The sequence below is a fragment of the Bison bison genome, unplaced genomic scaffold (assembly GCF_000754665.1).
Source record: "Bison bison bison isolate TAMUID 2011002044 unplaced genomic scaffold, Bison_UMD1.0 scf7180017864461, whole genome shotgun sequence".
Taxonomy (NCBI): domain Eukaryota; kingdom Metazoa; phylum Chordata; class Mammalia; order Artiodactyla; family Bovidae; genus Bison; species Bison bison.
Genome location: NW_011495023.1, coordinates 8245885 through 8258390, shown reverse-complemented (window position 1 = coordinate 8258390; position 12506 = coordinate 8245885). Strand labels below are relative to the sequence as shown.

General features: G+C 40.1%; 1 protein-coding gene across 1 annotated transcript in view; it reads left to right on the top strand.

Moving 5' to 3' along the window:
* Positions 1–12506, top strand: part of ENKUR (enkurin, TRPC channel interacting protein) — a 36202-nt gene that overhangs the window by 12699 nt on the left and 10997 nt on the right. Inside the window, exons 3-4 of the mRNA XM_010859922.1 lie at positions 5999–6222; positions 11977–12123. Of these exons, the coding sequence (XP_010858224.1) occupies positions 5999–6222; positions 11977–12123 (371 nt within the window). The remainder of the gene's footprint in view (positions 1–5998; positions 6223–11976; positions 12124–12506) is intronic.

Below are 12506 nucleotides of genomic sequence, written 5' to 3'. Positions count from 1 at the left end.
CTGTTTCCACTGTTTCCCCATCTATTTGCTATGAAGTAATGGGACTGGATGCCATGACCTTAGTTTTCTGAATGTTGAGCTTTAAGCCAACTTTTTCACTCTCCCTTTTCACTTTCATCAATAGGCTTTTTAGTTCCTCTTCACTTTCTGCCATAAGGGTGTTATCATCTGCATATCAGAGGTTATTGATATTTCTCCCGGCAATCTTGATTCCAGCTTGTGCTTCTTCCAGCCCAGCGTTTCTCATGATGTACTCTGCATATAAGTTAAATAAGCAGGGTGACAATGTACAGCCTTGATGTACTCCTTGCCTATTTGGAGCCAGTCTGTTGTTCCATGTCCAGTTCTAACTGTTGCTTCCTGACCTGCATACAGATTTCTCAAGAGGCAGGTCAGGTGGTCTGGTATTCCTATCTCTTTAAGAATTTTCCACAGTTTATTGTGATCCACACAGTCAAAAGCTTTGGCATAGTCAATAACGCAGAAGTAAATGTTTTTCTGGAACTCGCTTGCTTTTTTGATGATCCAGCAGATGTTGGCAATTTGATCTCTGGTTTCTCTGCCTTTTCTAAAACCAGCTTGAACCTCTGGAAGTTCATGGTTCATGATTGCTAAAGCCTGGCTTGGAGAATTTTGAGGATTACTTCACTAGCGTGTGAGATAAGTGCAATTGTGCGGTAGTTTGAGCATTCCTTGGCATTGCCTTTCTTTGGGATTGGAATGAAAACTGACCTTTTCCAGTCCTGTGGCCACTGCTGAGTTTTCCAGATTTGCTGACATATTGAATGCAGCACTTTCACAGCATCATCTTTTAGCATTTGAAAGAGCTCAACTGGAATTCCATCACCTCCACTAGCTTTGTTCTTAGTGATACTTCCTAAGGCCCACTTGACTTCACATTCCAGTATGTCTGGCTCTAGGTGAGTGATCACATCATCATCATCTGGGTTGTGAGGATCTTTTTTGTATAGTTCTTCTGTGTATTCTTGCCACCTTTTCTTAATATCTTCTGCTTCTGTTAGGCCCATACCATTTCATCTTTGCATGAAATGTTATAAGGTAAAACAAACACAAAAATTCATTGGCCTTAAGAATAAAAAATTGGTTTTTTTTTATTAAGGTCCATCAAAATAAGATAAAATAAAAGCCCATGCAGTGAAACAACGTTTTAGGTAACATAGGCCAAACAGCTACCAGTCTCTTTGTGCATATACTGCCATTTTGAACACAGTAACTTGCTAGACACACTGAAAAATACCTACAAGGTATATGAACATTTCTCTGAATTCAAGTAGTGGAACATCTGCATGACTACAAGACCCTGTTGATATTGCAATTTTGTTATAGCCTAAAGTGAAAAGTGAAAGTCGGAATTGCTCAGTCATGTCTGACTCTTTGCCACCCCATGGACTATACAGTCCCTGGAATTCTCCAGGCCAGAACACTGGAGTGAGTAGCCATTCCCTTCTCCATGGATCTTCCCACCCCAGGGATCGAATCTCCCACACTGCAGGTGGATTCTTTACCAGTTGAGCCACCAGGGGAGCCCAAAAATACTGGAGTGGGTAGCCTATCTGTTTTCCAGCAGCTCTTCCTGACCCAGGATTCGAACCGGGGTCTCCTGCATTGTAGGCAAATTCTTTACCAGCTGAGCTATCAGGGAAGCCTAGAAAGAAACCAAATCATTTGGCTTTCAGATTTGGCAGTCAATTGTGGTCATAGAAAATATAGATATCAGGGGGAATAATTTGTGACTAGACATCCTCACCCCTTTTTCCAAACCTCCCCACATTGTCTGCAAAGAGTCAGACATGCCTGAGCGATGAAGCAGCAGCCCCATCGCCATCCTCCACTCTTGGGTTGATAGATGGGATGATGCTTAGGTAGATACACCATACAGTAAGATGGGGGTAGGCTTTAGGCTTCATCCAGCGCACAACCACAAATGAAGATTTATAATTTACTTACTCAACTGCTGCTGCTGCTAAGTCATTTCAGTCGTGTCCAACTCTCTGCGACCCCATAGACACAGCCCACCAGGCTCCCCCGTCCCTGGGATTCTCCAGGCAAGAACACTGGAGTGGGTTGCCATTTCCTTCTCCAAGGCATGAAAGTGAAAAGTCAAAGTGAAGTAGCTCAGTTGTGCCCGACTCTTAGCGACCCCATGGACTGCAGCCTACCAGGCTCCTCCGTCCATGGGATTTTCCAGGCAAGAGTACTGTAGTGGGGTGCCATTGCCTTATCCGACTTACTCAACTAGGAATGAGTTATCAGTCTTCCTAAACTGTTGCTTTATTTTCTGAGAATTCACTTTTGCCTCTTAAATGCATTTCTAAAGCTTTAGTTAAGGAAGTCATCTACATGCACTTTCAACTCATAATTAAATTTGGCTTCTAAATATTTCTCATGTGAACTTATAAAAGCCTCTGGTTTTGAGTTGAAAGAGACACATGTACCCCAGTGTTCATCGCAGCACTGTTTACAATAGCCAGGAGATGGAAGCAACCTAGATGTCCATTGGCAGATGAATGGATAAAGAAGTTTGGTACATATACACAATGGACTAATTACTCAGCTATTAAAAAGAATGTATTTGAATCAGTTCTAATGAGGTGGATGAAACTGGAGCCTATTATACAGAGTGAAGTAAGTCAGAAAGAAAAACACCAATAGAGTATATTAACACATATATTTGGAATTTAGAAAGATGATAACGACCCTATATGTGAGACAGCAAAAGAGACACAGATGTAAAGAACAGATTTTTGGACTCTGTGGAAGAAGGCAAGGGTGGGATGATTTGAGAGAATAGAATTGAAACATGTATATTATCATATGTGAAAAAGATCGCCAGTCCAGGTTCGATGCATGAGACAGGGTTCTCAGGGCTAGTGCACTGGGATGACCTTGAGGGATGGGATGGGGAGGGAGGTGGAAGGGGGGTTCAGGATGGGGAACACATGTACACCCGTGGCTGATTCATGTCAATGTATGGCAAAAACCACTACAATATTATAAAGTAATTAGCCTCCAATTAAAACAGATAAATTAATTTTTTTTAAGCCTCTGGCTTTTTAGGCAAACTGGTTATACCATCCTTACTTGGGTGTGTTTCAGTTCAGTTCAGTTCAGTCGCTCAGTCGTGTGCAACTCTTTGCGACCCCATGAATCGCAGCACACCAGGCCTCCCTGTCCATCACCAACTTCCGGAGTTCACTCAGACTCACGTCCATTGAGTCAGTGATGCCATCCAGCCATCTCATCCTCTGTCGTCCCCTTCTCCTGCCCCCAATCCCTCCCAGCATCAGAGTCCTTTCCAATGAGTCTGTTTTAGTAGATGGGAAATATTTGGGTTGTAACAGGTTTATTCTCTGCTCCAGGCTTTGTAAGAACTCCACAATTCAATTTCTGACAATGTTCACAACATCTCAGTAGTATGTTAAATAGGAAGAAGATAACTATTTTTGTAGGTCAAGAACAAGAAACAGTTTTACATATTGTTCAAGCAAATACATACATCGTAGTCTACACATTACATTTTTCCATCCCCCACTATCATGTAAACTCCATCAGAAAGGGGGCTTTGTGTCCTTTGTTCACTGCTGTACCCACAGTTCCTAGAGCACTACCTGGGAACATAGTAAGTATTCAGCAAAAACATATTGCATGAATCAATGACTAAGTGAATATTGAAAGCTTCCTTTATAATATTTGTGGGGGGTATAGAATTATCAGGCGTATATTGGTTTGCTAGGAGAAGGCAATGGCACCCCACTCCAGTACTCTTGCCTGGGAAATCCCATGGATGGAGGAGCCTGGTAGGCTGCAGTCCATGGAGTCACTAAGAGTTAGACACAAGTGAGCGACTTCACTTTGACTTTTCACTTTCATGCCTTGGAGAAGGAAATGGCAACCCACTCCAGTGTTCTTGCCTGGAGAATCCCAGGGACGGGGGAGCCTGGTGGGCTGTGTCTATGGGGTCCCACAGAGTCGGACACGACTGATGTGACTTAGCAGCAGCAGCAGCAGGGCTGCTACCCTAATGAGTATGTGCGTGCTAAGTTGCTTCAGTCATGTCTGACTCTTTGAGACCCTATGGACTGTAGCCCTCCAGGCGCCTCTGTGCATGGGACTCTCCAGGCAAGAATACTGGAGTGGGTTGCCATTTCCTCCTCCAGGGGATCTTCCCAACCCAGATCGAACCTATGTCTCTTACTGTCTCCGGCATTAGCAGGTGGATTGTTTACCACTACTGCCACTTGGAAAGCCCCATGGAGTAGCTTAAGTAGAAACTTATTTTGTCACAATTCTGAGAGCTAGCATCGAAGATCAGGGTGTTTCCTGGAATTATGTGACAATCCAGTGGTTAGGACTCTGTGCTTCCATTATAGGGATTATGGGTTCAATCCCTGGTCAGAGAAACAAATCCCACATGCCTCAAGGTGCAGCCAATAACAAACAAAAAACACCATCAGGATATTTCCAGGGTTCATTTCTTCTGAGACCTCTCTTCTTGGCTTATAGATAGCTATCTTCTCCCTGTGTCTTCACATAGTCTTCCTTCTGTGTTTGTGTCCGAATTTCCTCCTTTATAAGGAGATCATTCGTGGAGAAGGCAATGGCACCCCACTCCAGTACTCTTGCCTGGAAAATCCCATGGATGGAGGAGCCTGGTAGGCTGCAGTCCACGGGGTCGCTAAGAGTCAGGCACTACTGAGCGACTTCACTTTCACTTTTCACTTTCATGCATTGGAGAAGGAAATGGCAACCCACTCCAGTATTCTTGCCTGGAGGATCCCAGGAAAGGAGGAGCCTAGTGGGCTGACGTCTATGGGGTCGCAGAGAGTTGGACACGACTGAAGTGACTTAGCAGCAGCAGCAGTAGCACCCTAATGACTTCATTTTAACTTAAATCCCTCTTTAAAACTATGTTCAACTACAGTATCATTCTGAGGTACTGGGCTTTAGGGCTTCAACATATGAATATGGGGGTCAGGACACAATTCATCCCACAACAAGAGATCAATCCATTTCGTAGACCTTTAATAATAAAATATTGTTTTTTTTCTTATAATAAAGGTTATATAAAATGATTTAAAAGTTCAAACAGTACAGAAATGAATAAAGACAAAGTACTTAGTAGTTGTGTTTGGGGTTAAGATCTGAGTAAGGTTTTGTCAAGATAGTTGTTGCCTTTGGTTCTGGGAAATAAAATGTAATTATTTTACATTTTAGCTTTTTGACAAACCACTTCTATGTGGCTGTATCAAAACAGGTGAGTCAGAATGGTCAAGTCAAAGAGACTGTGTAGAAACAGCCAGTTTCATCTGCTAATTAAGAGAATGTGGAATAGGGAAATAAGGTAAACTCTGGATAGTAGTTATTTAAGGAGGTGAAATGTAATCAGCGAGGAGTGAACAGGAAACCTCAACAGTATTGGTAATTTTTATTTCTTAAGATGCATGTTGGAGGCACAGCTATTACATGATTTTTATGCCTTGTAATAATAATCAATGATAATCATTGTAATGGTAATCTGCAAAAAAATTCACAGATTCTTAGACTTTCAACACATCAAGTTTGATTTCTTTACTTTGTGATTTTATAGTAACTTTCCTCTGAAAATGATTATTCATAATATTGAAAGTATCAGAAAAATGTTTTCATGTTTCTTTGAACTTTTTCAATGGACAAACTAAATATTTGTTGAAATCTTTATAAGAAAATATTTTCATAATAGCTAATAAAAATGTATTAGCTCACATATGATTTAGGGAGTTTATTTTCTTCCCTTAGATTTTTATATTGTTCTTCAACATATTGATTATTTCACATTTAATATTTTGCATTTGTGATTACTGATTTTTACCTTAAATATTTGAATATATTTTTAATACAACTCTAATATACTAATGGTAAAATATCTGGATGTTATAAATAGTACTGAGTAGACATGTTTATGGTTTAACATTAACAATGGAAACGTTATGTCTAACAGAAAAAAAGTTTGAATGGAATGAGCGCAGAAAGCCACCTGTGCCATTGAGGACTGACCATCCAGTCATGGGAATACAGAGTGAAAAAAATTTTATAAATACAAATGCAGCTGATGTCATTATGGGAGTGGCTAAAAAGCCTAAACCAATTTATGTTGACAAAAGAACTGGAGACAAGCATGACCTTGAAACTTCAGGACTGGTTCCAAAGTACATCAATAAAAAGGTAGCCTTATGATATATTAATAAAATCTGATATGTATAAAATAGATAACTAATGAGAACCTACTGTATAGCACAGAGAACTTGACTTGATGCTCTGTGGTGACCTAATGGGAAGGAAATCCCCAAAAGAGGGGATATATGTAAACACATAGCTGATTCACTTCGCTATAAGACAGAAACACAACATTGCAAGCAACTATACTCCAATAAAAATTTGTTTTAAAATTAAGTAGTATTGTGGATATCAGCACAGTATTATAAAGCAATTACCTTCTAATAAAAAATTATAAAAATAATAGAGAAAGAAAATAGAATTTAAAAAAAAAATTCAAGGTGAAGATTTGTCATAGATTGATCTATCACTCAACTAGCTAGTTAGCTCTTAATAGTAAGCTTTTAGCAAGCTGACAGCTAATGTACATGAAAAACAATGGACAAATTCACTAAACTTGGTTATTTATAAGATAATTATCATTTGTTTATATCTTTACTTGTCACATATCCCTATCAATTAAGATGGCAATTTCATGTATATACTTTACTGACTTTGTCTACAGAGACCCAGACTCAGCATTTCACATAGTGTTGCCTATAATTTAAAGTATTAGCAGTATTTCAAGATGATAATGCTTCTTCACATTAAAAACCTCTTCAAAGTTATGGTTCAGTAATTTCACCTTTTTCTCCTATTACTGCAATAGTTCATCTTAGCTTCCAAAAGAGAAGATCTTTCATAGGATGACCAGCTGTCCAGTTGCCCAGGACTAAGTTTTCCCCAATATGCAGGGCTTTCAGTGCTAAAACCAGGATGGGGAAAATTTTCAAGTAATAAAGTGTTATATAATTGACTACTGTAATTTTTAAAAAGACCTGATATTCAAATTATTCATAAAGATTCTATTATTACTAACGGTGCTTTCTGACAAACTCATGGTTACCAGTGGGAAGTGGAAAAGTAGAGGGGATTAAGAGGTACAAATTAGAATGGATAAAATAAATAAGCTACTAGGATATATTAAACAAGTAAGCTACAAGGGAAATATAGCCAACATTTTTAAACAGCTTTAAATGGTATATATAGTCTATAATTTATAAAAATTTTGAACCATTATGTTGTACACCTAAAACTGATAATACTATTGTAAATCACCTTTACTTCAATTAAAAAACAGTGCTCTCACTGAACAAATTCTCTAGATTGTCAATGCTCATTCCCCTGAAGTCTGCATTTGGTCCAAATCTAGTATGGTGAAAGTACAGAGAATTTGTAATGAACAACAACATGTAGTTTAGTAAAGGAAAACTACAGTTGTTTTCCTTAATTTCAGTTATTAGTATATTTAAGAATTAGATCAGATCAGATCAGTCGCTCAGTCGTGTCCGACTCTTTGCGACCCCGTGAATCACAGCACTCTGGGCCTCCCTGTCCATCACCAACTCCCGGAGTTCACTCAGACTCACATCCATCGAGTCAGTGATGCCATCCAGCCATCTCATCCTCTGTCGTCCCCTTCTCCTCCTGCCCCCAATCCCTCCCAGCATCAGAGTCTTTTCCAATAAGTCAGCTCTTCACATGAGGTGGCCAAAGTACTGGAGTTTCAGCTTTAGCATCATTCCTTCCAAAGAAATCCCAGGGCTGATCTCCTTCAGAATGGACTGGTTGGATCTCCTTGCAGTCCAGGGGACTCTCAAGAGTCTTCTCCAACACCACAGTTCAAAAGCATCAATTCTTTGGCACTCAGCCTTCTTCACAGTCCAACTCTCACATCCATACATGACCACAGGAAAAACCACAGCCTTGACTAGACGGACCTTTGTTGGCAAAGTAATGTCTCTGCTTTTGAATATGCTATCTAGGTTGGTCATAACTTTCCTTCCAAGGAGAAATCTTTTAATTTCATGGAGCAGTCACCATCTGTAGTGATTTTGGAGCCCATCTCTAAAAGATACTCATTTTTGGTGAGGTGGAATTGTCGCTAGAAGCACAGTCATTATTGTAAATCTGGAAGGAATAACCTTTCAGAAGATTCTAGGATTTAGTTATTAGTTTACATTATCTTGGACGTCCGTGGTGGCTCAGCTGGTAAAAAATCTGCCCACAATATGGGAGACCTGGATTCGATCCCTGGGTTAGGAAGATCCCCTGGAGGATGGCAAGGCAACTCACTCCAGTATTCCTGCCTGGGAAATCCCATGGACTATTTAGTCCACGGGGTTGCAAAGAGTCGGACACAACTGAGTGGCTTTCACTTTCACTTTACATTATCTTTGTAACAGAATGAGAGAAATGAAGAGGAAAACAACTTTAGAACTGTCCATCCTATCAGTGTAGTGTAAATAATTCACAGTACTATTTCAGTTTGAATATATTCACTTGTGTATGGTTTGGAGTAAAACAGACCTTGAAAGTACTGAACAATAATCTAGTCTTTTCAGGACCTTCATTTCTATCTGAAAAGGTGCTTATCAGATAAGCATATGATTTCATTGCTGAAAATTATAGAAGCATGGGTTTAGCTGTTTAAATGTAGAAGCTTAAAGCTTAAAAAGCTTATGAAAAGAACCTTACATGAAACCTATTTTACTTTGCATGTTTATGAAGCACAAAAATGCTGGAAACACATAGTATGAGTACAAAATTCTAAAGAATAGTAATGCATAATAATGAGCGTGCTCAGTCACTCAGTCATGTCTGAGTCTTTGTGACTCCATGGATAGTAGCCTGCCAGGGCTACAGAATCCCCTCTGTCCATGGGATTCTCCAGGGAAGAATACTGGAGTAGGTTGCCATTTCTTTCTCCAGTACATAATATAATGTGTGCGTGCTCAGTCGCTTCAGTAGTGTCCAACTCTTTGTGACCTTGTGGACTATAACCCACCAGCCTCCTCTCTGTCCATGGGATTCTTCAGGCAAGAATACTGGAGTGGGTTGCCATGCCCTCCTTCAGAGGATCTTCCCAAGCCATGGATTGAACCCACATCTCCTGTGGCTCCAGCCTTGTAGGCAGATTCTTTACCTCTGAACCACTGGGGAAGCCTATGCTTAATAATAACTTGTGGCAAAAAAGAAAGGAAGAGGAAAAAAGAAATTGTAATAGTGATGGTTGAGGGGCTTGCATTAAGGTCATCCGGTGATCCACCATGATGAATCCAATGCCTGTTCACAATCAAAACAGGATCCTCAAGGCCATTGTTAGAGAAAAACTACTTAGTCCCTGAAAAACCCCTGATGCTCAGTTGGCTAAGACACCTCAGTAGGAGTCTGGGAGCTGGCAGCACACGCCAATGAAGATTTCAAGCTTCTCTTTGATACTCCCTACTTCTATGGCCCCTGGAGGCTGCTCAGACTTCCTGTCCCATAGGGTGTTGAAAAGCAGAAATTTCATTCTCCTGGCTTTTTAAAACCATTTCCACCATCATTTCTCCACCATCTCACACGCACACACACAAAACACCCCTTCTCCTTTGACGATCATGCTGTGTGTCCCCCTCCTCATGGCTGCATTCTGTGTAAGCCGCCCACTTCAATACATTTTCTGCCTTGAACAGGAAATTGAGTCTCCATCACAGAGACAGAAAAATGCTAGGTTAGTCTACCTGAGCTTGTCTACCAAGCAATGCAGATGCTCTGCTCCAATGGCACCCCACTCCAGTACTCTTGCCTGGAAAATCCCATGGATGGAGGAGCCTGGAAGGCTGCAGTCCATGGGGTCGCTGAGGGTCAGACACGACTGAGCGACTTCACTTTCACTTTTCACTTTCATGCATTGGAGAAGGAAATGGCAACCCACTCCAGTGTTCTTGCCTGGAGAATCCCAGGGACGGGGGAGCCTGGTGGGCTGCCGTCTATGGGGTCGCACAGAGTCGGACATGACTGAAGTGACTTAGTAGTAGTAGTAGTAGTAATACTCATGGTGACTAAGCAGTCAGAGCTCGGGAAGGACTAACTCAGCTTACTTTCCACTTATCAGAGTTAAGTTTTAAAATCTATTATTGTTAAGTGAGACAGTAGGTCCTTTTTAGGGTGATGGCATTTTTTAAAAATGAGCGAACCTCATGTTTTAGTTCCAAGTAAAGTATTGTGTACCCATTTGTGCCATGAGGGCAATTTGTGTTAGCACAGTGAAGCATAGATGTTGGCCTGAGTTATACAGAGATAATAGTAAGACAGCATTTCAAATTCTAACTCTGCCACTTACTTAACTCCATGATTTTTTCTTAAGTTATTAGATTTATCACAGCATTGTGAGGATTAAATGATATAAAATATATTAAGCACTTGACACAATACCTGGCACCTAGTAAAAATTCAATAATGAGTGGATATTATAATATATGCAATTATTAATATCAATAGTATGCATTAGCTGTCAGTGATCCAGCACATGAGAATATTTCAGATCACTGCAGCTTTTCCTCATCTGTGAGGCAGTTCTTTTTCTTAAACAGAATATGCCACATATAATCCCTTGTGATGACACAGAATCATCATTATGAACCTCACTAATTGTACTGAGCTGAAAAGAGGTGTTGCTCTCAGTGTTTGCTGAAGTAGACTGAACTGGTTACCACTGAACTAATTTACCCAGAGTACTAATAACTAAATGCTCAGAGTACTGAGCTCTTAGTGTTTATCTGTGTAGTGCTTTGCAACTTTCCAGAGCACATTTATATTAATAGCTAAGGTTTCTATCCCTTGTTCAGTCAGGAGTAGGTTGGGTTATGCTGTGGCTAACAACCCCCAAACTTAAGTAACTAAAAGTAACTTAAGTTTTAGTGCTTCCTTGTGCTGCATGTCCTTTTGAGGGTTGCTGGGAGCTCTACTTCAGTCCTCATTCCAGGACCCAGCAACCCAAAGCATACCAGAGAGAAAAAGAACATCATACCAGAGAGAAAAAGAACATGGCAAGTCATCCATTAGTTCATAAGATTCAAAAAGGACAGAAGTTACTTGCACTCGCCCGGGATAATGCTGGTCACATGGCTACATCTTACTTGAAAGGGAAGCAGGGAAGTATTGCCTTCAAGGAGAAGAACCAGGATATTTGTGCATAGTTTCAATGACTCATATCTCTCAACAGCTGCTTCCTCAGAGAGATCTTCCCTGACATTTTATCTCAATTAGTTCTCATGACTCTCTTTCTTCTTACTGTATTTATAAATGTTATTTTATAATCTCTTTTTGATGAGCTTTTCTCCCCACAGAAAACACATTCGGTGAGGACAGAAACTGCCTTTCTTATTCACTAGTGTAGCTGCCACCAAGTACATCCTCAAATAGTGTTTTTGGAGAATGAACAGGGGAGTAGTTCTGTGTCTCTGCACAGTGGTATCAACACATTCACTAACTTGAAAGAATCACAGCTGATTGCTTCACTGTCAGTCCTTATAAGCAGCCCAGGAGCCTAAAATTGTATTTTGTATTTCCAAAAACAACCTTAGGGGCCCAAGTCATTTTTTTTTTCTTAAAGCAGATGTGTCTAGTAGTTTTAAGAATCTGTTTTTTACAATGCATTAGAAGCATTTATCTTCTTTTAAAAAAAAAACAACAAAATTATGCAAAAGAGACCTCAAGATAAAAGCTACTAGTTCCCAATAGGAAAAACAAAAAAATCACTGACTTGTCAATTTGCAGTGTTTTGAGCAAAGGCTTTAAGTCTGTAACATCTCTTTTGCTCCTAATCTTTGCTTGGTAAGTACACATATACAAGATAACTTTCAGGATTTTGTTTTTTTTCTGAAAAATCTTTGTAAGGATTATGGTGTCACACCTGAATATATATGTAAGCGAAACGAGGAAGTAAAGAAAGCCCAAGAAGAATACGATAACTATATCCAGGAAAACCTCAGGAAAGCAGCTATGAAAAGGCTATCTGATGAAGAAAGGGAAGCGGTTCTGCAGGTAAGCATTCTGTAATTCACGTCTGTGTGGAATTCTTTGGAACATTTCTGAAAGGAGGGCCTAACATCAATGATCATTAAGGCCAGCACTTTGATTTTTGAAATCAGAACACTGTCTTTTGGTTACAGTGACAATTACATGCAGCAAAGCTGTTTCTTTGGGAAGAGCAAAATGTTGTAATATAAGGATTGTTGAATAATAATTCTTTTCTGACTGAGTGAGCTTCTATTTTTTTCTGAGTAGTGTCATAAGAAAGTTCACTTTCTCCTTCAGTGAATATGCATCAGTTCAGTTCAGTTGCTCAGTCGTGTCTGACTCTTTGCAACCCCATGAATGGCAGCACGCCAGGCCTCCCTGTCCATCACCAACTCCCGGAGTCCACC